This window comes from Tyto alba, unplaced genomic scaffold, assembly GCF_018691265.1.
Source record: "Tyto alba isolate M040663 unplaced genomic scaffold, T.alba_DEE_v4.0 Super-Scaffold_32, whole genome shotgun sequence".
Classification (NCBI taxonomy): domain Eukaryota; kingdom Metazoa; phylum Chordata; class Aves; order Strigiformes; family Tytonidae; genus Tyto; species Tyto alba.
In genome coordinates, this window is record NW_024881307.1 from 8,489,323 (window position 1) to 8,517,034 (window position 27,712).

The 27,712-nt window shown below is 65.6% G+C and overlaps 6 protein-coding genes across 12 annotated transcripts in view; 5 read left to right on the forward strand and 1 right to left on the reverse strand.

Moving 5' to 3' along the window:
- SIK3 (SIK family kinase 3) overlaps positions 1-7,735 on the forward strand; it is an 88,200-nt gene extending 80,465 nt beyond the window's left edge. For all 5 annotated transcript variants that reach the window (XM_042800360.1, XM_042800357.1, XM_042800359.1 and 2 more), the window contains 5 exons: positions 62-957; positions 4,418-4,581; positions 5,273-5,405; positions 5,596-5,763; positions 6,053-7,735. In XM_042800360.1, the coding sequence (XP_042656294.1) occupies positions 62-957; positions 4,418-4,581; positions 5,273-5,405; positions 5,596-5,753 (1,351 nt within the window). In that variant the 3' untranslated portion in view covers positions 5,754-5,763; positions 6,053-7,735. The remainder of the gene's footprint in view (positions 1-61; positions 958-4,417; positions 4,582-5,272; positions 5,406-5,595; positions 5,764-6,052) is intronic.
- A 683-nt stretch (positions 7,736-8,418) lies between these two features.
- On the forward strand, positions 8,419-10,030 carry APOA1 (apolipoprotein A1). The gene is made up of 4 exons (XM_042800408.1): positions 8,419-8,534; positions 8,704-8,759; positions 8,936-9,089; positions 9,212-10,030. Exons 2-4 carry the CDS (start codon positions 8,717-8,719, stop codon positions 9,807-9,809), a joined length of 795 nt encoding a protein of 264 aa, XP_042656342.1. The 5' UTR covers positions 8,419-8,534; positions 8,704-8,716; the 3' UTR covers positions 9,810-10,030.
- Positions 10,031-10,510: 480 nt separating this feature from the next.
- Positions 10,511-11,231, reverse strand: APOC3 (apolipoprotein C3). Its single transcript, XM_042800410.1, has 4 exons — positions 11,225-11,231; positions 11,063-11,122; positions 10,820-10,946; positions 10,511-10,706 (listed from the first exon to the last, which is right to left on the reverse strand). The coding sequence occupies exons 2-4, from the start codon at positions 11,118-11,120 to the stop codon at positions 10,610-10,612; spliced, it is 282 nt and encodes a 93-aa protein (XP_042656344.1). The 5' UTR covers positions 11,121-11,122; positions 11,225-11,231; the 3' UTR covers positions 10,511-10,609.
- An 885-nt stretch (positions 11,232-12,116) lies between these two features.
- Positions 12,117-13,469, forward strand: APOA4 (apolipoprotein A4). Its single transcript, XM_042800411.1, has 3 exons — positions 12,117-12,165; positions 12,286-12,412; positions 12,497-13,469. The coding sequence occupies exons 1-3, from the start codon at positions 12,117-12,119 to the stop codon at positions 13,422-13,424; spliced, it is 1,104 nt and encodes a 367-aa protein (XP_042656345.1). The 3' UTR covers positions 13,425-13,469.
- A 999-nt stretch (positions 13,470-14,468) lies between these two features.
- Positions 14,469-18,401, forward strand: ZPR1 (ZPR1 zinc finger). Of its 2 annotated transcripts, none has more exons than XM_042800414.1 (14): positions 14,469-14,616; positions 14,712-14,873; positions 15,010-15,100; positions 15,254-15,324; positions 15,489-15,575; positions 15,658-15,780; positions 15,907-15,960; positions 16,067-16,133; positions 16,405-16,475; positions 16,915-17,004; positions 17,093-17,203; positions 17,293-17,379; positions 17,640-17,705; positions 18,105-18,401. In XM_042800414.1, exons 1-14 carry the CDS (start codon positions 14,497-14,499, stop codon positions 18,237-18,239), a joined length of 1,335 nt encoding a protein of 444 aa, XP_042656348.1. In that variant the 5' UTR covers positions 14,469-14,496; the 3' UTR covers positions 18,240-18,401. The 2 variants fall into 2 exon arrangements, with proteins under 2 accessions (XP_042656348.1, XP_042656349.1); XM_042800415.1 differs by having other exon boundaries at positions 14,508-14,616; positions 14,755-14,873.
- A 63-nt stretch (positions 18,402-18,464) lies between these two features.
- BUD13 (BUD13 homolog) lies at positions 18,465-26,921 on the forward strand. Of its 2 annotated transcripts, XM_042800413.1 has the most exons (12): positions 18,465-18,676; positions 18,788-18,881; positions 19,358-19,442; positions 19,626-19,683; positions 20,309-20,503; positions 20,543-20,946; positions 21,403-21,710; positions 22,070-22,178; positions 22,677-22,815; positions 23,092-23,276; positions 23,674-23,755; positions 24,119-26,921. In XM_042800413.1, the coding sequence occupies exons 1-12, from the start codon at positions 18,549-18,551 to the stop codon at positions 24,210-24,212; spliced, it is 1,881 nt and encodes a 626-aa protein (XP_042656347.1). In that variant the 5' UTR covers positions 18,465-18,548; the 3' UTR covers positions 24,213-26,921. The 2 variants fall into 2 exon arrangements, with proteins under 2 accessions (XP_042656347.1, XP_042656346.1); XM_042800412.1 differs by having other exon boundaries at positions 20,309-20,946.
- Positions 26,922-27,712: the final 791 nt, after the last annotated feature.

The window sequence follows — 27,712 nt, forward strand, 5'->3', positions numbered from 1 at the left end:
GGCTGGGGCCGGGGCCGGAGCCCCCGCGGCGCGCTCACGCCTGGCGCTCTGTTCCTTGCAGCCTGACCGTGAGCAGCCGGTATCCCCCCGCCACCTACGACCAGGTGCACTTACACCCCCACCTGTTCCCGGAGCAGCCCCGCGTGTCCCCCAGCGGCTACAGCCCGGCGGGAGGAGTCGCCTTTCCTCCAGCTCAGCAGGCTCTGAAGGTCCCGCAGCTCGACCAGTACCCCAGTTTCCCTCCGAACGCACATCAGCAACAGCAGCACTACACCGCATCGGCGCTACAGCAAGCGCTGTTGTCCCCGACGCCTCCCGACTACAGCCGACACCAGCAGGTACCGCACATCCTCCAGGGACTGCTTTCTCCCCGGCACTCGCTCACGGGGCACACGGACATGCGGCTGCCCCAGGCAGAATTTGCACAGCTCATCAAGCGGCGGCAGCAGCAGCAGCAGCAGCAGCAGCAGCAGCAGCAAGAATTTCAAGAGTTGTTCAGGCACATGAGCCAAGGGGATGCCGGGAACATGGGCGCCAGCGTGGGACAGAGCCTCTCGGAGCGCCAGTCCTTGTCTTTGCCTTATCAGAGCGCTGACACGTACCACCCCCAGAGCAGCCCCCAGCATCTCCTAAAAATCAGGGCGCAAGAATGTATCCAGCAGGTACCTGCGCCAGTGCCGCCACACGGGTACGGGCACCAGCCCGCCCTGTTCCACTCGGAGAGCATGGAGGAGGACTGCGCGTGCGAGGGGGCCAGGGACAGCTTTCCGGACAGTAAGAGTTCAAACACGTTGACCAAAGGTTGCCACGAGACCCCTCTGCTGGTAAACGCGGGAGGGCACGGGGACCCAGAACCTTTGCTAGGAACTGCTAATCACGCCCAGGAGCTGGGGACGCACCAGTACAGACACCACCCGCCCGCTGCTGGATTCAGCAGGAATAAGGTGCCCAGCAGAGGTAAGGCTCCCTGCCGCTCGCGTGGCCGCCGCGCGCTCGGCGCGGGCAGCGCGCCGCCCGCCCCGCTGTCCCTGCCCAGCCCGCCAGGGCTCCCGTCGCGTACTTTGCATAGCGCGGAACTGCCCGCGTTCCTGCTGGCTTCCGTGGCCTGGAGGAAACCGCAGGCAGAGTCTCTCTAATTAATAAACAGCGTTGAATAAGAAGGGAGCCCCGTCGGCTGCTTCTCTTGGGGATTTGACCTGCTTGGGCAGGCAGGTAAAGAGCGGGCCCCGGAGCGCTGCCGTCCTTCCGGGGCTGCCGCGCGCTCTTGGCATCCTTATTCTCGTTGGCCGTGTCCCCCATCCTGCCTGAGCGAGGGGCTGGGAGCAGTGAGGTCACTGCCCTACCCCCAGCTCCTCCCGAGGACAGACCCCCCCCGAGTCCCGGCAGCGCTCGGCCTTTCAGGGACGGGCGCGGGGGGGGGCACGGCGCAGCAGCTCCCCCCGCGCTTTGGGAGGCAGCGGCCCGACTCTAGCCTCTGCCTGAGCTAGAGGGGATGGCTTTGGAGAGAGCGAGCGGAGACTCGCGCCGGAAAACCTTTCCCGCTAGCTCGAAGCGGTTGCGCCTTTGCTCCTCGGCGGCTGCGCTGGGCGAGAGAAATTCCCGCCCGAGCTGCGATTACAGGCCTGCCTCGGCGTGAAAAGCACCCCCCGGGCCCCTCGCGAGGAGGGGTGAGATCCGCCCGGCTGGGCGGATCAGTATTCAGTGCGGCGCGGAGCTGCCCTGGGCCGCAGCCACCGGCCTGCCCTTGGCACGGAGGAGCGGTGTCCTGGGCACGGGAGGCACGGCTTTGTTTGGGGACACAGCGCGGGTTTCTTGGGAAAGTACGGAGCTGGAACAGGTCGGCTCGGGGGGGGCAGAGCGGGCGCGCCAGGCCCTGGTGCCCCGGAGCGCGGGCGCGGGGGGAAGGGGCGAGGCACGGCCTCGCTGAACTTCCCTCGAACTCAGGGTCACCGGCGCGTTTGCTCCCCCATCTCCGTTTCCCTGCCGCGCTTGGCGCACGAAAGGGAAGAATCGCCCCACGCCAGGCAGAGCCTGGGGACTCTGGGGGTGCGTTTGGCACCAAGCCAAGAGCCTGACCGTCGTAGAGCCTTCGATGAACAGCGAGGTTACCTGAAGTCAGAAGCTAACCTTCTGCCCGTGCCCTGATGGTGCTAGAAGCGGTTACACAAGGGAAGAGAACTTTAGACTACAAGACTTCGTAAATGAGTAAAAGCAAGTAAATGTTTACAAATAGCGTTGTGTAAGCTCTTCTGGCAGCGCTCTTCGGAGGGCTCACGTAGTAAACTATGTGCTGAGATGCAGCTGCTCGCTCTGCTTTCCTCCCGGCTTCGATAACCCACTTGGAATGGGGCCGGCGCTGCTCCGGTTCCCGGCGGGCTCGGCCCCCGCGCGGCCCGGGTACCCTTCCCTCCACAGAAACCCCCCAGAACCTCCGCGTCGGTGCCGCGAGCGTGCTGGCGTTCCCGAGCGCCGGGGGGTGACGCCCGCCCCGGCCAGGCCTGGCTCCTCTCCCCCAGCGATGGGGCCGACAGCCGCATCCCTGGCTTTGCCCGCGGCTTTCCCCACCCTGCGTTCCGAGGCCGCAGCCTCTCTGGAGAGGGGAGATACCGCCTCCCCCGCCCCAGCAGCTCGCCCCGTGTGTTTTCCCTAGAGCGGGGTGTAACTTTGCAGCGGCGCGGGAGTGTTTGTGCCCGCCGAGGGAGCGTGGGGACCCCCGAGCACGAAGCCCGGGCTGGTCCGGCGAGCGCCTGCCGGAGGCCGTGACAGCGTCGACCAGCTCTGTGTTTGGGAGGTGGCTAAACCGCCTTTGAGCGGCTCTGCTCCAGTTTTGCTCCAGCCCAGCCGTCACGGGGCTGGGAATGCTGCCCATGGGAAATGTGCCTCACCTCGGCACCGAAGGAGCCGAGCTGGCGGCCGCGGCCGTGCCCGCGGTGCCAGCATCACATGCTGCTCCCACACAAAGGCCGCCTGGCGCCGGAGCCCTCGGGACGCGGGGATGGAGGGCTCGCGGGCTGCGGGGGGGCGAGGAAAGGGGCCCCAGTTCGGGCCGTCCTGCCCCTTGCCCCGAGCTGCCGGGGAAGCGTGCCGTCGTCTTTCGGGTCCGGGCTTTTCCAGGCCGAGGGGGCTCATCCCACCGTCCCCCGCAGCACAGCACAGCAGAGGGGCTGGGGCCGGGGCTCGCTGCGGGAGCCCACCGTGGAGCCGGAGCGGCAGGCTGCCGGCCCGAGCAACTGTTCCCGCAGCTGGAGCGGCCTCCCGAGCCGCGTGTGGGTGGCACTGCTCCACTGACATCTGTTACCTCATGTTTTCCTTCGTGCCTTTCCGGGAAAGCTGACTGTTAACCGCGCGTAACCCCGCGGTTGTGCAAAGAAAGGGGGGAGGCCGGCCGCGTCTCCAGCTGCCCCGGGCCGGGGTTGCTGCAGGGCTGCGGTGTCTCGGGGGGAGGGAGGGCACGGGGAGCCCTGTGCTGGGCAGCGGCGGGGGCTGTGCTCGGGACGGGGCCCCCTCCGGAGCCTGGCGGCCTGGCGGGCAGGTCGCCTTGGGGAGCATCCTTCAGCTGCAGCCCCGGCGGGAGCCGGGGTCCCGCTGGCCGCGGACCCGTCGCTCTGGGCCGGGGGGGGATCTACCTGCAGCTGCGTCATTTCAGGGCAGCTCCCTCCTGCTCCTGGCCACGTCGGCATGTTTGGGCTCCGCAGGACCGCTTGCTGACAGAGAGCTGTTTACGTCCATCAGGCCCTGTGATAGGCTTCTCCATACCTCAGGACTTTATTCAAAACACTGTGTACTTGATGACGAGCGGTTTCGCTTGATAGGAATGTAGCCTTTACCCTCGGTCATAAGAGCTTGCGGTGCAGATGGACTTTGCCAGGCAGAACATTCGTGTAGTCCTGCAGCCAGATTGTAGGAGGGCAGGGAGAAGTCATCTGATAAAAGCGAACATCCTGGCCAACTCTTCCAGCGAGGCTATGTTGCTTGCAATTGCCAAGAGGCCCTGCTGGAATGTCCCGTGTTGGAGGCTGGGGAGATGCTTCTCCCCCCCGCTCTTGTGTAATGACTTGGGCAATGGAGGGAGGAGGGCGAGCTGGGGCTCGGAGGCCGGGCGGCAGTCACAAAGGGCCCGCTGCCCGGGCCGTGCTCGCCTGGCCCTCTCTCGCCCGCTTTTGCAGACCCGATCGGAGGCAGCCAGCCTTGAGATCTTTGGGGATCTCGGAGGTGGCGGGGGAAGCCTGCCCCAGTGCCGTCCGGCAGGGCCCCGGCGCTGCCCCACTGCGACAAGAGCAGCCAGGGGTCCCTCTGCACCCGGGCAGCAGCACCCCGCTCCGGCGGCGCCGAGCGCTCCTCCGAGGCCTCGGCGGCGCGGGGAGCTGCAGGTTCCTGGTACTAATCTGTCGCTCCTCTCTCTTGTCTGCTTTCCAAGAGTCCATCGTAGGGAACTGCATGGAGAGGAGCTCCCCCGGCCAAGCGATGCAGGGGCCCGACCACAACGGGCTGGGCTACCCGGCGCGTCCCACCTCCAGCGAGCACCCGCGGCCCCGGACCCTGCAGAGACATCACACCATTCAGAACAGTGATGATGCCTACGTAGGTTTGCCGCAGCCCGTGCCCGGCCGGGCTCACGCCACCGCCCAGCGTCCTTGGCGCGTGGGTTCTGTACCAGTGTCCTTTAGGCAGGGCAGCGCCCCGCCCCACGGGGCTGCTGGGGGCGAAAAGCCCTGCGGGCGCTTCCGTTCGTCCGTCCGTCCCCTTCGCTTCGCAGCCAAGTTGGAGCGGAGATCTGCACGGAAGCGCCCCTCCTTCGCTCGTGCTTCGCCCCAGGGCTGGCTGCTGCGGCCAGGGCGGCGCTTCTCCTTCCTCCGCGCTCCTTCCACTGGAATGTTCCGGGCTGCCCCGGGCCTGGCTCTGCCTGCGGGGGCTCGGGGCAGCCCCGAGCCCTGACCGAGAGCAGAGCGCGGCCGCTCCGCTTCCCCGCTGCTTTGGGCCGCTGGGAGCCGTCCCGCCCAAACCTGGCTGCCTTCTGTGCCGCCGCTGCTCCCTTCTGCTGTACGTGAGGAGGGAGGGCTCTGCCCTGCCTGCTCGGGGCAGGTCTGGGGGGGGGTCCGGCCTGGCCAGCCCCTTCTTCCCTCGACGGGACAGCGGCTGCGCGGTTTTTCCCTGCGCTGGGACGGCCTCTCCGAAGGCTCGCAGGAGCTCCCCGGGCAGCCTGTCAGAGCGGGGGGGTAGCGGGGTGCCTCGTCCCGAGCCCCTCCTGACCCGTGTCCCGCTGTCTCCGCAGGTGCAGTTAGATAACTTGCCTGGAATGAGCTTAATGGCAGGAAAAGCACTAAGCTCTGCTCGGATGTCCGATGCCGTCCTCAGCCAGTCCTCGCTGATGGCCAGCCAGCAGCTGCGCGACAGGGAGGGCGAGGGTGAGGACCCGGCCGCGGGGGCTCAGCGGGGGGCGCGGGGGGGCCCCGGGGGTGCCGCTGGCGGGGGCGGGGGTCCGGCCTTCCCGGGGAGCCGCGGGCCAGCTCCGCCGGCGCCACGGCAGCCTCCTGGCCCGGCCCCCACCCTGGAGCTGCGGCTCCCCAGCGCCGACGTTGCTCCTCCGCCTTGCAGAGTGCGGGGAGAGTTTGGAAGGTCAAGAGCATCCCAACCTAGGTGATGGCAACCAGCATCTAAACACCTCCTGTTACCCGTCGACGTGTATTACAGACGTCCTGCTGAGCTACAAGCACCCCGAGGTGCCCTTCGGGATGGAGCAGGCGGGGGTGTAACCAGGAGGAAGTGAGTATTCCGGCATCCTCCTCCTCCCAGCCGCTCGCCGACGGCAGGCCCAGGGCCTGGTGGCCTGGCTCGCAGCCCTGGCCCCTTCCCTGGCCCCTGGCTGTGGGGACAGGGGCCCAGAGCCTGCGCGCGGGGGGCTGGCTGCTGTCCCCCCTTCGCTGGGGACGGGGTGGGGGGGGGGGTGTGTGTCCCCTCCCCGGGCTGGGAACGCGGCGGAGGGCTGCGGAAGCACGAGTGCTCGTTGCTCTCCGGGGTCTCCTAACACCTCTGCTTCTTCTCTTTCTTGCAGGTTTTATGTACAGCTTTGAAACGAAAAGGTCCATTTTAAACCAACAGTATCTAGCAGCATTGCGCCAAATTGCCGTAGTATTTCTGACTAACTGGAATACCATGGCCCCTTTCCTCATAGTCAGCTCATCCCGTGTGTCGTTCCTTTTGGTTTCTTTACGTTTTGCCATGTTTCCCTGTAACTCCAGCTACCAGAGAAATGAGCGGAGACCCCGCGTCCTGCACGTCGGCAGAGGATTCACGGAGCCCGAGCGCTGAGGCTGGTTGGGAGGGCTGTTAGGGGCCGGGGCCGCCCCGGCGAGCGCGGCACGGCACGGCGCGGCGCGGCGGAGCCCTCCCCGAGGCCGCGCTGTCCTTCCACTCGTCCCCCCTTTGCACTGGGGAGGGGCCCAGCGTGACGGAGCCGGGGGGCGAGGACGCTGCGGCCCCGGCCGTGCCCCGGCGGGGAGCACCCGCCCCGGTGCGATACGCTTCTGGTCTCATCTGTGTCCGCTTCTGTTCCTTCTCTCCGTCGGTCAGCGTGCCCAAGGGATCGCCTCCCCCCCGCCCCCTCCAACCTTTTCTTTCCAAATCCGCATACGACTTGGGTTTGCTTTTTTTTCCTCCCTTTTCCTGGCTTCATGTAGGGAAGGCAGATTTTTTTTTTTTTTCTTTGTTTTCTTAGCTTCTCCTCCCAATCACGTAGGAGTTGTTTTTTGGTAAATGTTGTTTTATTATTATTGTTATTAATAAAAGGCAAAAGGACTTTCTGTTTGAGAGAAATTTTTAACTAGATTCTGTTCTATATGAATTGTGACTTGCACCTTCTGTTCAAAGTATTTTATTTCTTTTGATGACATTGTACTTGTGACTGGTTTTCTCTCTCGTGCCAGTGGCGACAGTGGTATTCTCCTTTATCCAGTTCAGACGTGCATAGAGCTCTTCTTCTTTGTCCTTCTTTCCATCCTTTCCTTGACGGATAGAGCGTGAAGCCCTCCCCGAGCCGGGGCTCGGGAGCACTTGGTGTCCTCGTTGCCTTTTGGGACTCTACAAGTGACAGCTCCCATCCTTCTCATCGACACTTTTCTGGAACATTTTTTAACAAGAGGAAAAACCGACCCAGCCCTCCTCGATTTGCACAGAAGGAAGTGTGAAACCAGCACGGCAGAGGTGACTTTGCTGTCCTTAACCCGCGCCTCTCCCCTGCCCCGGGGCAGTGACGCCACCGGCCCCCCGGGACGCGCGGGGAGGGACCCGCGGCCGGGCCCCCCCCCCCGGGGGGGGCGAGCGGGGCGAGCCGGGGACACGCTGAAAGCCTTTCGCTCCGTACCTTTGGTTTGTTTTCCTTTCGTTTACATGACACTGTACTTCTGGGAGAGCCGGCGGCCACCCTCCAGCAAGCATCCGAAACAGCAGGGACTCGCTTACCCGTGCCATTTCGCAGTATCACACTTTTTTTATCATCGCTTTGTATTGTAGTAATCAATACGCGCAGTATATGTTGAATGTATATTAATATACTTTGCTATTATTTCTGTTTTTTGGAAATGTCAGAAGTATTTTTTTCTTCCTCATTTACGTTGGACTAAACCCAAGAAGTTTCAGTAAACCTTCAGTCCGATTTTTTGTGGGTCACTTGCAACTAGTCAGTTAGTTGGACAGTGGGATCATGACAAATAAAACCATGATTATGATCTTCCCCCCACCCCCGTCTCCTGTTTGCCTTGTTGCCCAACGCCCCGCGGAGGTGGAGCAGCCCCGGGGGCGAAAGCTCAAGGTGCGGCAGCGCGGCCGCCCTCGCTCCTCTGCCGGGGGGGGGGGGGAGAGGGTCCTCGCCCCCCGCGAGTCAGCGCCCTTCTCCCGCTGTGCCCCCCCCCCAGCTTCACCCACCGGGGCGTCGGTACCTCGAGCCGGCTCGCCCCACTCCTGCGGGGCCGGGGTCGCGGCCGCTGCCCTCCCTGCCCCGGCTTGTCCCCCCAAAAGCCCGGACCGCGGAGGGGGGGGGGGGGGGGGGCGCGGACCCCTGCAGCGGGGCTGCGCCGGGAAAAGGGGGTGGGGGGAGCGGCGTGGGTCCGAGCGGCCCGCGGAAGGACGGGGGGGGGCAGGGCCCCGCGGCGGGGGCGAGGGGCTGGGGTACGGCAGGCTAAATCCCCGCGGGTACAGACCCGCTCCCCGGGCTGGCGGCCAGTCCCCGGGGGCTGCCGAGAGGCCGCGGCGGCGAGCGGGAATCTGGGTCACCGGGAGCGTAAACAGGCTCCTTGGCCGGCCACCCGCGTCCCGCCGGGAGCTCCTGTTTGCTCGCCGCCCCTGCCAAGCCGGCGCTCCACGGCGCTGGCCCACGCGCGCGATCCTTGAACTCTACGCGCCACATCGCCCGCGCCGGGGAGCGATTTCTTGGGCTGCAGCGCTGGCTTATCTCCGGCGGGAACTGCCCCCCTCCTGCATAAATAGCGGCGGCCGGGAAGCGGCCGGCTCAGACGGGGACGACCGGCGGGACGGAGCTGGTAAGCGCCCGAGCCGCTCCCGAGCCCCCGCGGGTCCCGCCAGCCCGGGGGTGCGGGGCCACGGGGCCGGGAGGCAGCGCGGTGCCCGACGTGCCGGGGCGGGGGGGGGGGGGGCTCGGTTCCCGCCGGGGCTGGCTTTGCCCCAACTCTCTCTTGCTCTGCCCCCCAGGTTCGGCGCGAAGATGAGAGCCGTGGTGGTGGCCCTCGCCCTGCTCTGCCTGACGGGTAGGTCCGACCGGCGCTGGGGGGGCCGCAGACCCCCGGCGGGACGGAGCGGGACGGGGCAGCCGAGCGGCCCCCTGGGACCCTCCCGGGCCGGGCCGGTCCCCGGGCAGGGCTGGAGCCCCCCCCGCCGCCGCCCCCGCCGCCCAGTCCGTCCTGACTGCGGGCTCTCCCCGCAGGCACCCAGGCCCGCTACTTCTGGCAGCATGACGAACCCCAGGCGCCCCTGGAGCGCCTCAAGGACATGGTGGACGTGTACCTGGAGACGGTGAAGGCCAGCGGCAAGGATGCCATCGCCCAGTTCGAGTCCTCCGCCGTGGGCAAACAGCTGGAGTAAGTGGGGAGGGGGGGGGCGGAGCGGGGACAACGGGTGTGCGTGGAGGGGGCTGGCGGGGGGTCCCTGGGCGCCGGGTGTGACACCCACACCCCACACCCCCCCCCCCCGCTCCCCGCAGCCTGAAGCTGGCCGACAACCTGGACACGCTGGGCGCAGCCGTCGCCAAGCTGCGGGAGGACATGGCCCCCTACTACAAGGAGGTGCGGGAGATGTGGCTGAAGGACACGGAGGCCCTGCGCCAGGAGCTGACCAAGGACCTGGAGGAGGTGAAGGAGAAGATCCGGCCCTTCCTGGACCAGTTCTCCGCGAAGTGGACGGAGGAGCTGGAGCAGTACCGGCAGCGCCTGGCGCCCGTGGCCCAGGAGCTGAAGGAGCTCACCAAGCAGAAGGTGGAGCTGATGCAGGAGAAGCTGACCCCGGTCGCCGAGGAGGCGCGGGACCGCCTGCGCGGGCACGTGGAGGAGCTGCGCAAGAACCTGGCGCCCTACAGCGACGAGCTGCGGCAGAAGCTGAGCCAGAAGCTGGAGGAGATCCGGGAGAAGGGCATCCCCCAGGCCGCCGAGTACCAGGCCAAGGTGGTGGAGCACCTCAGCAACCTGCGCGAGAAGGTGACGCCGCTGGTGCAGGACTTCAAGGAGCGCCTCACCCCCTACGCCGAGAACCTCAAGAGCCGCTTCCTCAACTTCCTGGACGAGCTCCAGAAGAGCGTGGCCTGAGCCGCCGGCCGGCGCGGCCAGGGACTGACCCCGGCCCTGCTCCCGCGGCCGCCCCCGGGGCTGCTGCCCGGGCTGCTTCCCCCCGGGGGGGGCTCGGCCGCGGGAGCCCCGGGGCGTCCCCCCCGGGGACCCTCCTCCTCCCCTCCCGCCACCTCCCCGCCCCGAACCAGCGTTGGCCTCCGCTTTGCCTTCCTTTTGTCAAATAAACACGACTTAAGTTATTGGAGCTCGCTCAGTCTTTGCAGTGGATGCTGGAGGCGGGGGGGGGTTGGGGGGGGGGGGGGCTGGGGCCCCCCGCACAGCTCGCACGCAGCACTGGGGCCGAGGGGTGCTCCGGGCAGGGGGTGTCGGGGGGACCCAGCGGCCGTGGGGGGACAGGGCAGGGGCAGGGTGGGTGCCCCAGGCTCCTCGGGGTGCAGCCGGGCTTGTCCCCGTGCGTGGCTTCCCTGCACGAAGCGCTGGCACGGCGGGGGGCTGCTTTTCCAGAAGCTGGACCCCCCCCCCCCCCCAGCTTGCCGGAGCAGCCCCCCAGCTCCTGCCGCCCTGGGCACCCACGCGCGGGTGCTCGCCCCATGGCGAGGGGTCCCGGCACCCCGGCACGGGCGTCTCCCCCAGCCCTTCCTCCGCGCACACTCCTCCTCGCTGCACACCCCACCCCACCCCCCGCAGCCCCCCCCACCCCCAGTGACACCACCACAACCTTCCGCTTCAGCGCCGCTTTATTGCAGGAACTGCGACAGCGGGTGGGGGGGCCGGGGGGAGCCCAGCCCGGCCGGCCCCCCGCCAGCCCCCGGGGGGAGCTACGCGCCGGGCGGCCCCTTCCAGAGCTCGACCAGCTGCTCCTTCAGCCAGGCCAGCCGCTGCTTCGCCAGGGCGGCGTTGTCCTCCAGCCAGCGCCTGCAAGGGGAGAGGGCTCAGAGCGGGGCGCCGGCCAGGGTCCCCCCCAGGGCCGTGGGGGTGCCGGGGAGGGGTGTTTGGGCCGCGGGGGTGGGGGGGGGCTGCGGGGGCACCTGGCCTGCTGAGCCGCCTCCGACTCCTGCACCGTGCTGATGGCGGTCTTGGCCATGGCCGCGGCTTTCTGGGCGTACTCCTCCACCTTCCTCACCAGCGCCTCCGGCTCCTCGGGCTCATCGGCCCCTGCAAGCACAAGGCTGGTGGGAGCGGGGGGACGGGGCCACGGGGCCGTGCCCCCCCGCCCCGGCACCCCGAGCCCCGTACCCCTCCTCCTGCCGCGGCCCTTGCCCAGCCCTTACTTGCTCCCACTGCCAGGATGGCCGTGCAGCCCAGCAGGAGCAGGAGCGATGCCTTCATGGCTGGGGAGAGAGCAGAGCACACGGTGTGGGGCAGCAGCGGGGTCCCAGCCCCGGCTCCAGCCCCCTCCCTGCACAACCCTCACCAGGGGCTTCCCCACTCACCTGCTCCGGGCTCTGCTCCGCGGGGGCAGCCCCGAGCTCCCCCTTTATACCATCCCCCGGCTGCCCCCGGGGGTAATTGTGCAAAGGTCAGGGGCAGCGGGGCTGGGGGGGGGCGGGGGTGGGGGGGGGCGTCCGCAGGGGCCGGTCGCGCTGCCAGGGCCCAGGGAGTTGGGAAATCCCGCAGGGAGCGAGGCCGCCGGGGGCCGCGCACGCGTGTCCCCGCGCGTGGGCAGGCGTGTGCCGTGGGCGCAGCCGGCCCGGCGCGATGCTGCGGGGTGCTGCGGCCGTGGGGCACCTCACCGCCCTGCCACGCCGCGCCGGGCCACGCGCCGAGCGCCCGGTGCCCGCGGCCGGGGCCATGCAGGGCTCCCCGGGGAGGGGGGAGCGGTGCCATCCTGCACCCCGCGCCGCAGCATCCCAGCACCACGGGGGCCGTCACTGCACCCCACGGAGCTGCGGAAGGGGGGGCTGCCCCCCGCCACGGGCTGTCCCCTCTGCCCCAAGGGTCCCCGGCCCGGCGAGGGGCTCGGCCCCCGAGGTGCCCCCATCCCCTCTCCGCCCTGTCCACGGGCACCCCGCCGGCAGCGGGCAGGGCTGTGGGTGATGTCAGGGTGCTGCGCGCACGTCAGCCGCTTCCACGTCGTGACCTTGCTAAAGTCCAAGCGCGGGGGCCCCGTCACAGGCCTGCGTGGAAGCCGCCGAGGCCGCTCGGGCTGCATAAATAGGGGCCAGGTGCTCCCCGGCACAGCAGGTACCAGCACAGGTGAGCAGCTGTGTGCGGGGCTGGGGAGGCCCGGCAGTGCGTGGCGGGAGGCGGCGAGGGGCTGGGGGGCTGCCGGGGCTCCCCTCAGCTCCGCTCTGCGCTCCCGCAGGTCATCCCCCGGCGCTCAGGATGTCTCCGAGGGCGGCCGCTCTTCTCCTGGCGCTTCTGGTGGTCTCAGGTGAGGCGGCGTGGGGGTCCCCGGTGCTGGGAAGGTGGCTGAGCCCCGGCGCAGCGGTGGGGACACGGGGGAGCTGCCGAGGGGGACCGTGCCGGTGCTGACCCCCTCACCCGCTGGCAGGGGCACGGGCTGATGTCAACCCGGACGAGGTGGCCGGCGTCCTCTGGAAGTACTTCACCGAGCTGGGCAGCCACGCCAAGGAGACGGTGGACCAGCTGCAGCAAGCTGAGATCAGCAAGCAGCTCAAGTGAGTGGAGTTGCGGGGCTGGGGAGGGGGCTGCGGGCACGGCGGGCGCTGACGTGTCCCCCCGCCCTCCCCTCTCCCCTTCAGCACGCTGCTGAAGAGCAACCTGAAGAGCGTCACCTCGTACGCCGAGGAGCTGCAGCAGCGCCTGGTGCCCTTCGCCACGGAGCTGCAGGCGCGGCTGGCGCAGGACTCGCGGCGGCTGAAGGAGCAGATCCGGCAGGAGCTGGATGAGCTGCGGGCCAAGCTGGCGCCCTACGCCGACGAGGTGCACCAGCAGATCGGCACCAACATCCGCCAGCTGCAAGCCAAGATGAGCCCCTATGCTGAGGAGCTGCGCTCGCAGGTGGACCACGGCGCCGGGGAGCTGCGGCGAGCACTGGAGCCCTACGCCGCGGAGCTGCGGGACCGGCTGCAGGGCAACGCCGAGAGCGTCCAGGCCGCCCTCGGCCCCTACGCCGACCGGCTGCAGCAGCAGATCGACGGCGGGGTGGACGGCCTGAGGCAGCGGCTGGCCCCGCTGAGCGAGGAGCTGAAGGCGCAGGTGGGGCAGAGCATGGCGGAGCTGCGGCAGGGGCTCGACCCCTATGCCCAGCATGTGCGGGACGGCCTGGAGCGGCAGCTCGAGAGCCTGACGGCGCAGATGGAGCAGGCGGCCGAGGAGCTGCGCGCCCGCCTGGCCACCAGATCGGAGGAGCTGCATGCCCAGCTGAGCGAGCTGGCCCAGGAGCTGCGGCAAGCGGCCAGCGGCGACGCCGAGGGCCTGCCGCAGCGCCTGGCCCCGCTGGCCCAGCAGCTGGACGAGCGCGTGGGGCAGACGCTGGCGGCTTTCCGGCAGCAGGCAGCCCCCTTCGGCGAGACTGTGGGGCGGCAGCTGGTGGAGCGGCTGGAGGCCATGCGGGGCAAGCTGGACTCGGGCACCGCCGGCGTGGAGGAGCACCTGGAGCTGCTGGAGAAGGAGGTGCGGGACAAGGTGGCCGCCTTCCTCAGCACCACCCAGCCGGCGGAGAACTAAGAGCCCCCCTCGCCCCCAAAGCAGAAATAAACCTCCGCTTTGTGACGCACGTGTGCTGGTCTGTGTCCCTCCCGCGCAGCATCGCGCCCTCCTGCCCCCCGGCGGGAGCACCTGCTCCGAGGGGACGGCGTCCCCCCTGAATTGGGGTCCCGGGGCACCCCCGAGGGGGAGCAGCGCTGGGGCCGGGCGGGTGGAGGTCTCTGCAGGCGCAGGGGTGGTTGCAGCCGAGTGAGCCCACCAGCCAGCGCGGGGCTGGGGCCCAGGGTGTCCCCGCAGCAACTGGGGGGCACTGGGGAGGCTGGAGAGGGGCCGCAGCCCCAGCAGCCCCACCGCAGCGGGGTCCGGCTGCTGCCCCAGTGGGGCAGGGACAGCTCAACCCCCCCACCCCACAGCTCCGGGGGGACCGTGGCGGGACGCGGGGGGCTGGGACAGGCAGGGAGCAGGACCCGGTCCCCGGGAGCTCAGGGAGGAGGAACGGGACTGGGCCTGATGACGGTGGGATTTCCTGTGGGGTGGGGGTGCAGAGCGGACTTTGGTGCCGGAGGGGCGTTGGCGGCGGCTCAGAGCGTCACCCCTGCGGTGCGCTGGACTTCGCCCCCCGCCGCAGGGAGCCCCCACCCCGGCCCCGCACCCCGGCCCACCGGGGGACACGTCGCTGCCCCGCGGGTCCCCGTTTGCCTCAGCGCAAACATCGCGGCGCTCTCCCGAGTTAAAGGCCCGGGTGCCAGCAGCCGGCTCCCTCGCGGGGGGGCAGACCCGAGCCCGAAGCGTTGCCATTTCCCCCCCGCGGGGGGGAAAAGGCAGCTTGGGAGGGAAACGCAAGGGAGGCGACGGCTCAGCGCTGGGGGGGGAGCGGGCCCGCCGGCGGGGCGTGGCCGGGGCGTGGCCGGGGCGTGTCAGGGCGTGGCCGGGGCGTGGCCGGGGCGGCCCCCGCCTCGCTCAAGCGGCGCCTCCATAAAGGCGCTGCCATGGCGGGCCGCCTGCCCCACGTGAGGCGCTTCCCCCCCTCACGTGACTCTCCCCCGCCCCACGTGGCCGCGGCGCGCAGGCGCGGTTGGGCGGCGGGGGCAAGATGTCGGCGCTGGGGGCGGCGGAGGCGGGCGGCGGGTCCTTGTTCCGGCCCCTCGGCGGCGAGGAGGGCGAGCAGCGGCCAGCCGAGATCGAGTCCCTCTGCATGAACTGCTTCCGCAGCGTGAGGCGGGCGGGGGGGGCGGCGGGGAGGGGGGGGGGGGGGCGTTTTGGGGACCCGCAGGCCTCGGGTTCCCACCGGGCCCCTCGCTGCCGCAGGGGGTGACGCGGCTGCTGCTCACCCGGATCCCCTTCTTCAAAGAGATCATCGTCAGCTCCTTCAGCTGCGGCAGCTGCGCCTGGTCCGACGCCGAGATCCAGTCGGCGGGGCGCATCCAGGAGCTGGGGGTGCGCTACGCCCTGGCCGTCACCTCCCGCCGGGTGAGCGCCTCGCACCCCCCCCCCCCCCCCGGACCCCCCCAGGCTGCTCCGCCTCCCGCAGCAGAAGCAGCGCGGGGGGAGCGCCTGCCCCCCACCCCCTCCTCGGGGACCCCCTCCTAACGCTCCTCGCCCGCAGGACATGGACAGGGAAGTGGTGAAGATGGACTGTGCCACGGCTCGAATTCCGGAGCTGGACTTCGAGATCCCCGCTTTCACCCAGAAGGGAGGTGGGTGCCCCTCCGCTTCGGGACCCTCCTGCCCAGGGGCTTGCGAGAGCCCCCTGTGCCGGGCTGCCGTGGCCGGGACCAGCTGGCAGGGTGGGTGGCACTGTGGCAGAGCACTTCACGGCGCCGCTGATTCTGTTTCCTTCCCTCCTCAAGTTCTGACCACCGTCGAAGGGATAATTGACAGAGCCATCATGGGCCTGGAGCAGGACCAGCCCGTGCGCAGGGTAAGCTGCTGTGGCAGGGGCTGCCTTTGGGGGGACGCCCGCCTGGCAGATAATTGTTTTGCTCCTCCTCTGCCGGCTGCTCAGCGTGGCGCCGGCTCTCGGGGTTGTGCTGCTGTCGGCATTGGGCTCAGCTCTGGCCAGCCCCGCTCTCAAACCTCTTGCAGGCGACAGACCGAGAGGTGGCTGCAAAAATAGACGAGTTCATTGGGAAACTGAGGCAGCTGAAGGAAGTGCGCTCCTCCTTCACCTTTGTGAGTGCGTGGGGGAGCATGGCCCCTCGCTCCGAGGAGGGGGGGATGCAGGACGGGCCCCCTGAGGCTCCCTTCCCCCCAGGTCCTAGACGATCCCTCGGGGAACAGCTTCGTGGAGAACCCGCGGGCGCCGCTGAGGGACGATGCTCTCGTGGTCAGCCGCTACCGCAGGACTCCCCAGCAGGCTGCCATGCTGGGACTGGAGGTAACGGGGAGCCGTGGCCGGGCGCTCCCGGCCCGGGGGAGCGGGGCGGATCAGCCCCCTCGCTCTCCGGGGCACCCTCAATGCGGGAGCAGAGCTTAATGCCGCTTCTGGTGTCCCCCCTCGCAGGGGGAGGACTCGGATGAGCACCCAGCGGAATCTGCAGAGGATCTGAGGAACGAGGTGGGTGGTTCTGCGACGGCGGCCGTGCCCGGGTGGGGGGCACCTGGGTCAGGCTTTCTGGGCTGGCCGGGACTTGCCGGTTCTCCTTTCCCTCCCCGCGCCCCAGGTGCTGCAGTTCAACACCAACTGCCCCGAGTGCAACGCGCCAGCCAACACCAACATGAAGTTAGTGCGTATCCTTTGCGTGGGGGTGCGGGTCGGCGCTGGCTGCGCGGGGGCCCAGTCACTCTGGGTGCCGACGCACGTCTCGTCCTGCTGTGCCCATAAAACATCAATAAATCATTCCTAGTAGAGCCTGGCAGGGTGCAAGTCTCTCTCGGAGCCGCTTGCATCTTGCCAGCGAGCTCCTGCAGTACCCTGGGAAGGACCGGGGCCACGAGGAGGGGGCAGGCTGCTGCTTTGAGACTTTACTTTTGTTGAGTTTTCCTTGACTGTCCGCTCCAGAAATCCCCCACTTCAAGGAAGTGATTATCATGGCCACAAACTGCGACTCCTGCGGGCACAGGACAAATGAGGTGAGCTGGGAAACTTCTGGGCCTTTTGGGGGGGGGGGGGGGGGGGGGGGGGAAGTACAGAGGGGAGCGGCATGCTGTGCCTGCGTGGGTTTCTCGGGGTCCCTGGGCTCTACCTGACAGCGTGGCTGTTTGGGGAGGGGGGCTGGGGGTAGGGGGGGTGTCGCAGAGCTGCTGTGCCTCTGCGTAGGGGCTGGATCGTACCTGAACTGCACGGAGGCTGGGTGCGTGCTGAGGTTGGGCTGGGCCTCACGTGCCTCCCTCAGCAAGCAAAGAGGAGAATTTGCTCTCCAAGAGCGCCATGGGGTGCGAGTCCCCTGCGTGTGGGCACTGTCCCTGGGTTTGGAGCGGGCTCTGCGCCGCCGGGGTAAAACCTCTTAAAGCATGGTGGTGCCATTTTTAAGGATAAAAGTCCGTGAGGCTGACTGCCGGGTGTTCCCAGGTGAAGTCGGGAGGAGCGATCGAAGCGCAGGGCACCAGGATCACCCTGCGGATTACAGACCCTTCCGACATGACGAGGGATGTCCTAAAGGTGGGGTCCCCTCGGATACCTGCCCCATCCCCTTGCGGGGGGCCCGGCCGTCCCTCCGCGGGGACTCATGGGGTGCTCGCCCTCACAGTCGGAGACGTGCAGCGTGGAGATCCCCGAGCTGGAGTTCGAGCTGGGGATGGGAGCGCTGGGCGGGAAGTTCACCACGCTGGAGGGGCTGCTGAAGGACATCAGGGAGCTGGTGAGCGTCCCGGGGAACTGGGGGCCCTCCGTGGTAACGCTCAGCCCGGCGGCGGGGCTGGGGCTGAGCGAGCGGGTCCACACTTCCAGGTGGAGAGGAACCCCTTCACCCTGGGGGACAGCTCTACGCCCAGACAAACGGGGAAGCTGCAGGAGTTCCTTGGGAAACTGCAACAGGTGAGCGCGCTCCGAGTTTTCTGTGCTCTGCCGGGTGGTTTTGGCCGCTGTCGCTGTGCTGTGAGGTGCGTTTATCTGAACTCCTCGCCAAGCGTCACCTTACCTTTTCTTCCACGCTTGCTTGTTTATTTGAGCAAGCTGTTAGTGCTTTTTAACTGCGGAAAGTGTTAGAGCTGTCTCAGGCATGCTGCAAGTGTCTCCGTCCCAGGAGTGCAGAAGGATTACAGAGAGCCTTCGCTCTGCTCGTGCTCTCTCTGCAGGTCATAGAGGGAAAGACAAAGGCTCACTTCATCATGGATGACCCTGCAGGCAACAGCTATCTTCAGGTACAGTGTTGTGCACGGGAAACACGAACTCCTTGAAGTATTCTGAGCAGTTTGGGTGGGTTTTCTTCTGTATTTCCCTGCGGAGTGCTGGAAGGCAGCGTTCCCTTTGGGGCTCTGGGCTTGAGCGAGTTGCTGCCGGCTCTGTGCAGCACAGGGCACCCGCTGGTGGCTTTGTGGGAAGGGAGACGGGAGCCGTGCCGGCTCCCCACGATTAGGCACTGGGAGGGTGGGGGTCCGGTCTGCCCCCAGTCACACTCTCTCTGCAGTGGTGGGCAACTCTGGCCCCGGGTGGGGGGTGGATCTTGTCCAAAAGCCCCTGGCCATTGCTGGGGTGCTGGTGCCCAACCCGCGCAGAAGAGGGGTGTGAAGGAGGGCTTGCTCTCCCCCCGCCCCCCGCAGAACGTGTACGCCCCTGAGGACGACCCGGAGCTGAAGGTGGAGCGCTACGAGCGTACGTTTGAGCAGAACGAAGACCTGGGCCTGAACGACATGAAGACGGAGGGCTACGAGTCAGAGGGAGCCTCGGGCCGGTAGCCGGGCGCAACAGGACCCCTCCGGCCTCTTCCCCTGCCGGCTCTGGGGGGGCACCGGGGCTTGTGGGGGGCCGGGGCCGCCCGGGGAGGTGCCCGGCCGAGCTGTGGGGGCGGGGGGAGGCCGGTTTGGGCTGCGACCCCCCCAATAAAACCTGTTCCTGGAGTGCTGGTGTGTGCTGGTGCTGCCGGTGCCCCTCGCCCCGCCCACCGCCTCGCCCTCGCCCCGCCCACCGCCCCGCCCCGCCCACCGCCGCTCGGCCCCGCCCCCGCGTGGCGCCGCGCGCTCGCCGTCCCTTCCGGTGGCGCCAAGATGGCGGCGCAGGGCCTGTCCAAGGCCGAGTACCTGCGGCGGTACCTCAGCGGCCCGGCCGCCGCCGAGCCCGCCCGGCCCCGCCGCCGCCGCAGGAAGAAGCCGCCGGCCGGCGCCGCCAGAGGCGGGTGAGTTGCGGGGAAAGGGAGAGGCGGCGGCCCGGCCCTCGGCGTGGGGGCCGGGGCGCTCCGCGGGGCCCCCCCCGGGGCTGACGGCGGGGCCCCTCTCCGCGCTCGCAGGATGCGGATCGTGGACGACGACGTGGGCTGGAGCAGCATCGCTGCGGTGCAGGAGAAGGAGGAAGAGGAGGAGGACGAAGGGGACCTGCCCGTGGTGAGCGGGGGGGGGGGGGGGTAAAGTCAAACACGGTTTCAACGACTAAATCCCTTCTCCTCGCGGCTGGTCGCTCTGTGGGGGAGCAGCTCCCAAACCCTCCCTCGCCGCCCCCTCTTCGGGTGGGGCCGGGGGCGGGGGCGGGGGAGCTTTCCCGCTCTGGGCGCCGGGGCTTGGGGTAACTCCCTGCGGGCAGGAGGAGCCTCCTCTGTGGGTGTTTGCGGTCCCAGAGGCGCAGGGTGGGCAGCGGTAAAGCAGCCGCTGGAGGCCGGGCGGGGGGTGGCCGAGCCTGCCAACCGCTGGGGCAAGTGGGACGGGGGGGACAAACACTGCAGGCTGGGGAAGGAGCTTTGGAAATCCGCCTGTGGGAGGGCAGCTTGGGTTGGAGAGCAGAAATCCTCCCTTTCCTTTACTTTCAAGCCGTGTTGGTTACTTGTGTTTGTGGTTTTTTGTTTTGTTTTGTTTTGTTTTTTCAGGTGGCGGAATTTATTGATGAGCGTCCGGATGAAGTGAAGCTCATGGAAGAGTTCCGAACAAATGCCAAATGGAAGCTTTTAGGAGGTGAGGCCACAGCTTTCCGCCCTCCCTCCCTGAGCATTTAACCGTTCTAAACATTTGCGAGTTAAGAATAATAGTAGGTTAAAAAAAACAAAACAAAAAAAAAAAGTAATTCTTGAAACGCCAGAGAGATCGTGAACTCTGGAGAACCTGATCGATGGTGACTTTCTGATTGTTTGTCTTCAGACCAGAATGAAGACTCACAAGGTTCGGATATTTCAGTACCTGCCAGATCTACCACGAGGTACGGGGCTCTAACTGGAAATTCTTCTGCTGGTGAACTCTTCTTTTCTGCGACTCACTCTGCAGTTTCTAAGCGCTTCCCTGCCAGACACAAGAAGGGGCACAGGCAGGGGTCCCCCCTCCACCGCTGAGTAGCCTCTGTGGGTGGGGGGAGTTGCCGGGCAGCGTGCTGGAATGTGACGGCGCCAGGGAGATGGCTGTGACTCACTGTAGGTCTGGGGAGCGGTGAGGATGGTGGCGGTCCAACATGCCCCTTCTCTGAAACTCTCTGTGGGCGCGCAGTGTCCAGGCTCTCGGAGGCCGTGGTGGGGCATTTCCCTGTGAGAAGTTGATTATACAAGGACACAAAGCGGGTTTTGTGGTTCGAGCGTCACCAGGGTGCCTAGAGACTTTAGAATTACAGTGTTCCGGTGATCCAGGTTACCCCGGAGGGTTTCTGGGATCTACTTTGGGAGGCCTGTGGCTCTGTGGGGATGCAGATTCACGTATAAACTCGCGTTCAGAAAGTTGTGTTCATCGGTGACCGCTACTGCTAGCTTACAGGTCCTTCTCAGATGTGTTGTTTCTAGTCTGGAGGCAGCCAAACAAACAGAACTGTACTTTGCATTTTCACCTTCTCCTCCCAGGCGACAGCGCCACGACTCCCCAGACAACTCTCCACCGAGGAGGCTGCGGCACGACTCCCCCGACAAATCGCCTCTGGGGCGGCAGCGCCTTGACTCCCCAGACCTGGCCCCGCCAAGAAGGAAGCGCCACGACTCCCCAGACCTGTCACCTCCCCGGCGAGAGAGAAACCCTTCCCCCGACCTCCTGCCACCCAGGCGACAGCGCCACGACTCCCCGGACCTCTCGCCACCCAGATGGAAGCAAAATGGCTCCCCAGATCTCTCTCCCCTGAGGCGGCAGCGTCACGACTCCCCTGATCTCTCTCCCCCAAGAAGGAAGCGTCACGACTCCCCTGACCCGTCGCCTCCCCGGCGGCAGCGTCACGACTCCCCCGACGTCTCCCCAAAGAGGGTCGGTTCAGTGACGGGGAAAAGGGGCTGCAAAACCACAGACAAGTTGCTGTCAGGGGGAGGCCGAGAAGAGCACTCCCAGCTCAGGCACGGCGTCTCCGACAAGTCCTCGTCACGCCAGAAGCGTCAGGCTACTCCGGATCTCTCCCCTCCACGGAAGAAGAGGTACGATTCTGACGCTGATTTGTCGCCGCCTCGGAGACAGAGGACGGGGTCACCTTCTCTGAAAAAGCAGAGCAGAACAAGAGGTGAGTGGCAGGAAAGGAGCTTGTTCCGTCTGTCCTGTGCTTTGCTGGCTGCCCTCTCTGAGCAGCTGTGCGTGCTCCGTGGAGGAGAGTGGTGTGGAATTGGTAGTCTGCAGTCGTGGAATAGTAACAGAAAGGTTGCCGTTTCCTTTGGTAAAACTAGTTTTGGTAATCCGGGTTTTTTTTTTTCATCAGCTCAACTACAATTACCCGAATAGTTAGCTGGTTAAGGCTCACACCTGTCTGAAAGGAAAACAGGGTTTAAACCCTGTCTCAATGCCATACGCGTTCAGAAGGAAGATAATTCAGACTCTTGACACAGACTTGTCTTTTCCCTGCAGCTTGTCATCTCCTAAGGTCTCGATTTCTCTAGGAGTTAACCTCACGCACGGTGGTGTTTTTGTGGGGCTAAATCTGTCCGAATCTCTGATTTTCAGTCAGTGTATGTCCTCGCTGCAGGTGCTTCTCCAGCCCCGAAAAAGCTTAGGCCGGTGCCCTCGCCTCAGCGGTGCCCTCGGCACGGCTCCGAGTCCCCGTCTCCCCAGAGGGGCACCCGGGACACCCCCGACGCAGAGCGCAGGTGCAGCCGCGTACGCAGCGATTCCTCGCAGCGTGGGCCTCTCCACCGGAGTCACGGCAGATCCTCCGACTCGGATTTATCCCCTCCGCGGCGCGCTCTGCCAGCCGGAAGGGACCGGCACGCTTCCAGGAGCCCCCCCGACCTCTCGCCACGTCGCCACCGTGACGCCAAGGGATCTCCCAAGAAGGTAAACGCGTCGTCTTCCCGTTAGGCTGTAGATGACCTCCATGCCGATAGAAGACTGCAAGAGTCCCAACGACTTACGAATTGCAGTGTCCGAATTTCATCTTCCTCATGTATGCAGCTGTGCCAGACCCTCTGCCTCCAGTAGAGGCACGAGGAAGGCGTGAGAGAGGAGCTCTGCCTTGGTCCACTCTGTTTCCAGGGGTCGGGGCAAGCGGTTCACGAGGCTGCCAGCAAAGTGGCTTTGTAACGTGGCCGTCTCTGCTGACGCGTCTCATGATTTTGGGCTGTCCCCTGGTCACGCCTCTGGACGGCCGGCTGGCCCTCAGCTAGCAGTAAATGTGATGGTTGGTTGGTTTGCAGGCCAGTGTGATGTCGTCGGGGGTCAAAGCTGGCTTGGTGTCGGCTGACGTGCTGCGCCGGGAGCAGCAGGAGCTCAGGAGGCATGAGAGAAGTAACCAGCACTTGGAAGGTAGGGGTGCGAAAACACGGCGTGAGCGCCAGCGCGCTTCCTCCCTCCCGCCTCCGGCTGTCCCCCGGTGCTGCCCCCGGCCCTGGCGTCGCGGTGCTGAGCCTCCCTGGGCAGCAGCGTCTGCCCCTGCTGCTGGGTTCCTTGGGTCGGGCCACGGAGCCTCTGAAATCAAGAGACTTCTAAGAGGCCTTTAAACGGTGATTTCAAAGCAACGCCAGTGGGATCGCAGGGAGGGCGGGAGGGTTTTTCGCGGCCCGGCCCGGCTGCAAGTCTGAAGCAGCAGCAGGCTGGCACTCGGAGCTCAGGGTACGAGCTGTGCGGGGCAGCAGCTAAAGGCGAGAGCTGTGCTCCTGCCCGCTGCGGGGTGAGAAGCTCTTTCAGAGGCTAGAAGAACTGAAAGGGAAAAAATTGCTGGAAGGAGGCGCGGTTAGCCAACGAGCTGGCTGGAGATGCTGAAATGTTCCAAAACACGTGACTTGAGGCATCTGCCCCCTCCAGAGGAGTCCCGACGCTCCGAGACCGTCTTCCGAGACAAGTCAGGCCGGAAGCGAGACCTGGCGCAGGAGCGGCTGGAGCAGAGGCAGAAAGCTGAGGCGCAGTCTGAGAGAGACGAGCAGTACGCCAAGTGGGGGAAGGGGTAAGGCTACCCCTCCCTCCCCGCTGCTTAGCCCACTTCTGGTGCCGCTGCTGGTGGTGGTGGTGGCGGCACGCCGCTTCCTTCCACCTTTGGGGCCAGGAGGGTGCGTGCTCCGCGTGTTCCAGGGACCCCCTCGACGATCCCCTCCGCCGCCGGGCGTGCGTTGGGAACGCTGCGTGCGCGGTGGGAGGTCAGGGCTGCGATCCCTCCGGCGGGTTGCGCGAGTCGCAGGAAAGGGCTTGCGTGGTTTTGGGGTGAAACTCTGTCTGTTTGCAGGCTAGCGCAGGGGAGGCAACAGCAGCAAAACGTGGAAGATGCGATAAAGGAGATGCAGAAGCCCTTGGCCCGTTACATCGATGACCAGGATCTGGATCGAATGCTGCGGGAACAGGAGAGAGAAGGAGACCCCATGGCTGACTTCATCAAGAAAAGGAAGGCCAAAGAGAACAAAGAAAAGAAAGGTTTGGCTGCGGAGTTGCACCGGTGTTTAAGTGTTTCAGTGTTGAAGTGTTTAGGGCTCTGGCAGAGCGGAAATGCGGGTTCTGTTAAAGCTGCCAGAGCAGCTTGCTCCTAAGGGGCTCCTTGTCCGCAGCTGGTGCGGTAGCAGTGTTTGCTGTTATTGGCTGGGTACGCGTAACGGTGACGGTGCTTTGTTAGCTTGGAGAGCGGGGGCCAGTGAGTTAAAATCCGCAGAGTGCAGTTTGGTTGAGCGCAGCGATGGGAGCCCCCTCTGCGAGCTGTGGGTGGCTGTGAAGCCACCCGTGGGCTGTGCCTGCGCGTTCCCCTCGGGCTGGTGGCGACGTGAGCGCCGGATTGTGCTGCGGGATTGAACGGCTGTATCGCTCTTTGTGTTTCTAGAAAAACCGAGGTACAAGGGACCAGCACCTCCCCTCAACAGGTTTAATATATGGCCCGGGCATCGCTGGGATGGCGTGGACAGGTACATGTTCCCGATACGACGGCGTGTTAGGGTCATAGTGAAAACAAACGAGCTTTTGCTTCAGGGTTCAGAGTGTAAAGACTCCCCTCCCTCGTGTCAGAGGAAGGACGTAGCAGCAGCGAGGCCGAACACATTAAGTTAGATGGGGCGATGAACACGTGCTTGTCGGGACGGAAGGGAGCGAGGCCGGCGCTGCCGGCAGGGGAGCGAGCAGCTCCAGAGACCTTGGCTGCTGCGAGCTGCAGGCCAGGGGGGGAAACGGAGCTCAAGCAGTGGGCGAGCTCGTAATGTCTCTAAAGCGTTTTGCGGCTCGTGAGGAGCCTCTGCGCAGCAGCCCACGGGCTTCTCGGTATCACTTTGTAGGTCCAACGGCTTCGAGCAGCAGCGCTTTGCCAGGATAGCCAACAAGAAGGCGGTTCAGGAGCTCGCCTACAAGTGGAGCGTTGAGGACATGTAGGCGAGCTGAGGAACCCCGCAGCAGCGATGCCTCGCGCCGTCCCCGCGGACCATCTTCCCAGAGGCTCAGCTTGGAGGAGAGCTGCCAAAAGGGGGATTTGCCGTCGGCCAGAGAGGACGAGGGCAGAGAACTGCAGCAGCGTGGCGGAGAGGCTGCTGCCCGCGGGGCGGCCGCGGCGCTCCGGTGCTTCCTCATGATGCGCTGCACACACCGGTGTCTGGGCCATCTATTTGTCTTCTAACAAACCGCAGGCACTGTATGCTTCGTTGTTTTATGCCAAACGCTTTCTTCTCTGAGGGCTGCTCGCAAGTCTTCAGGTGTTCTAAATCTCAGGTTTTTCTTCACGGTGAAAGTGCGCGGAACGCTCGCTCGCGGGACGATTAACCTCATCCAGCAGGTCAGCCCGTCCCAGAGCTCAGTTGTAGTTTCAGTGGTGGTGGAGCTGTTCCGGGCAGCAGCTGTACCCTCAAACTACTTCATACCGCGAGCTGATTTGGCTCTGGGCTGAGGTCAGGTCCACCCTGGGCCCTTCCCACGCCACCCAAAGGGCTTCCGTTAGGTTTGCGTGTGTAGTTCTGGTGCCCTCGAGTTCCCCGAGTCACCGGCTCGCCGTGAAGCTGAGAAAGCTCGGCCGCTGCTGGCCCTCGTGGCGCGGCGCTGCGGCTCTGCCCGCGGGAGAGATTCAGAGACCAGCCCGCAGCGCTGCGTGCGGCAGCGCGGGCCTCGGGAGCCCCTGCAGCTCTTTGCGGGGCAGATCCCGCTGGAAAGAAGCGGGGAGAGGGTGTTTACACGGCTTCCCCCGGTGGTTATGTCGGAAGTAATGTTGGTGGGTGGGCCCCCGGGGCGCTTGCCTGCCCTGCTGCCGGGGGCTCGCTGCAGCCCCGCGTCGCCCCTTGCCTCTGATCAGATTTGTCGGCCTTGGGGCTGGAGGCCAGGCAGAGAGCTTCCCTTAATCCCTGCTTGCGAGAAAGCACTTGTGGAAATAAATACAGTCGTTCTCGTCGGCGTCGCAGGGAGCGGGTATTCAAGGCAGGCAGGAGTTGCCATGGAGATGCCTTGGTCAGTCGCCGGAGCCGCTCTTTGCGGCACTTGCCAAGCGGGCTGGGGGCGAGAGGCGAGGGCAGAGAATCTTCTCTGGGGCGGGAGAGTCTGGGGGCTTCCTTCCGCCTTTTTGTTCACCGTGTTACGTTGCCAGCGGTCCGGCAACCCCCGCATCCTCTTGTAAATAACAGCTTCCTTTTTCTACTCGCTGCGGCGTGGTGGTGGTCTTTCCCCGGCAAGGGCGAGGGGATGGAGCCGTCGGCCTGCCAGCAGGAGGACGGGGTGTAAGGTCGGCCGCCGCCAGCGCTCACACCCGGTGCCTCACTGACGCCTTTCCCCCAGCCCGGGGCCTGGGCGCACCCCGGCTGGCGCGGAGCGGCGGGTGAAGCTTCACCGCGTCCTCCGGGGACTGGGGCTGGAAGGGCGAGCTGGCTGCTGGGGCCTGGGGAGCGAGCGGCGGCGCTTGGCCGCGGGAAGCCGCCCTGGGCAGCTCGTTTCTGCGGCGGCGGGGGGAAGGGGATGCTCGTGGGGGCCCTGCGGCAGCCCCCCAGGTGGGAAAACGGCTGCGGGGCGCGAGGGAGCCGTGAGGCGGCGGCGCGAGTCCAGGGCGTGCTGCAAGCCTGCTCTTCAGCCGGGTGTATTTTCCAGTTTCCCCCTTCTGGCACCAAGCTCCTGTTTTGTGTTTTTTTTTTTTTTTTTTGTTTTGTTTTGTTTTTTTTTTCCTGTGACTTGAGGCGGCCGCAGCCTTGAGCGGAGGAGTTACGTTTGACACACGCTCCTTTCTGCTCGCCCCTATCCGAGTGGGACTTGTGGAGATGTAAAGAAGACGGGGTGGAATTACTGAAATCACCTCAGCGTGGAGAGTGGCTGCCCTGGTTAGGCACTTCCACCCCCCCACGCTCGGTGGGGGCTGGCTTTGGGCAGAGCAGCGGAAGGCGGCAGCTGGCTGGCTCGCGTGGCAGCTGGGATTATAAGCTGCCGCTTAGGAAGGCAAAGCCACCCTACTGCTGCTGCGAGGCACGGTGGGTTTGTAGTACCGGGGAACAGCATAGATTTCTGCTCTCGCAACTTCTGTGGAAGGTTGTGGTGTTGAGACTTGAGAGGCAGGCACCACCCTAGGGACCTCGTATCAGGGTTCATTACAATACTGAATTTATATAACAGTGAGTTGATACAATACCTTTCTTAAGTTTTTTTTTTTTTTTAGCAGATATATCTTAAGAAGAAAATATCTCTCTGCAGTGAGGGTATGGCGGAGCTTGGACGGGGCGGTTTTAACGTTTTACCTTCCGTCCTTCTACATTGTTGCCTTGGTGCGAATTGGCAAGTGTTAGCTGGCCGACCTGGAAGCAGCTGGGGTGATAGAGCCCGGGATGGAAAATGGCCCTGATGCCCCGGGGGGGGTGAGGGGGGGATGCAGGTAAAGCAACTGCCACGGCGAAGCGGATCTCGTCAGTAGTGCTTCTGGAAGGGCAGCAGCCCCGGCCTTGGCAGCGAGCGGCACCTTTGATTAGCCTTAACCCCAAAAAAATGAATATTAAAATCTTAATTTAATTTAAAACACTGTCATTCACAGTCATGGCAAACACTGAGCGGAGTAATTATTATGCAAATTAGGCAGATAGAAAAATGATTAATAATTGTGCAAATTAAAAATTATTGTAAACATCCTGTGACTAGTGATAAGTCCGGGCGGAGTGCGTGCGCGGGAGGCAGGGAGCGTTGCTCAGCCGGCTCCTGCATCCTGATTTTCTCATTAATGGCATTTAATTAGCGAAGGACGCGCAGGAGCCGAGCGGAGCTGGGGGCCGGGGGGCCGGGGCTCGCTTGGGGGGAGCGGGGCTGCCCGGCCCGGGGCTGGGGGCCGGATTCCTCCCTCCCTCCCTCCCGCGGCCGCTGCCCACCCCCGAAAGGGCCCCGTGCTGCTGACTGGTGGCGCTCGCTCCCTCCAACAATTAATGAGCTTATTTGTCTGGCGGTTTGCTGCTAATTGCACAACATTATTTTTTTCCCCCCCGTTCGACTGTTTTACTTTTATACTTTTGACAGTGAGCACGATAATAATAATAATAGGCTTACACTGGCTAATAGGCTTACGTGGTGCATTATTCGTGTCAAGGACAAGCAATTAAGCCTGGCCTCACACATCATAATTAGATTTCGGTTGACGAGCTCACCGGTAATGTGTTTAGTTAAGATTAAGAGCTTAATTCCCGGTGTGTGACACCGGTGGCCCCCTGGACCCCTGCCCGCGGGGCGGCGGGTGCTGGCGGAGAGGCCACCCCCGGGGGGGGGGGGGGGGGGGGGGGGGGGGCGAAGGGGCCTGTCTGTCTGTCTGTCCGGCCTCACCCGCTCTGTCCCGCGGGGGGAGAGCGCGGCTCCTCCCGCCTACCTGCCTCTCGCTTCGGTTTCTTTATCAGCTCCCGCAAAGCAGGTTCTGGCGCGGGACGTGGTACCGC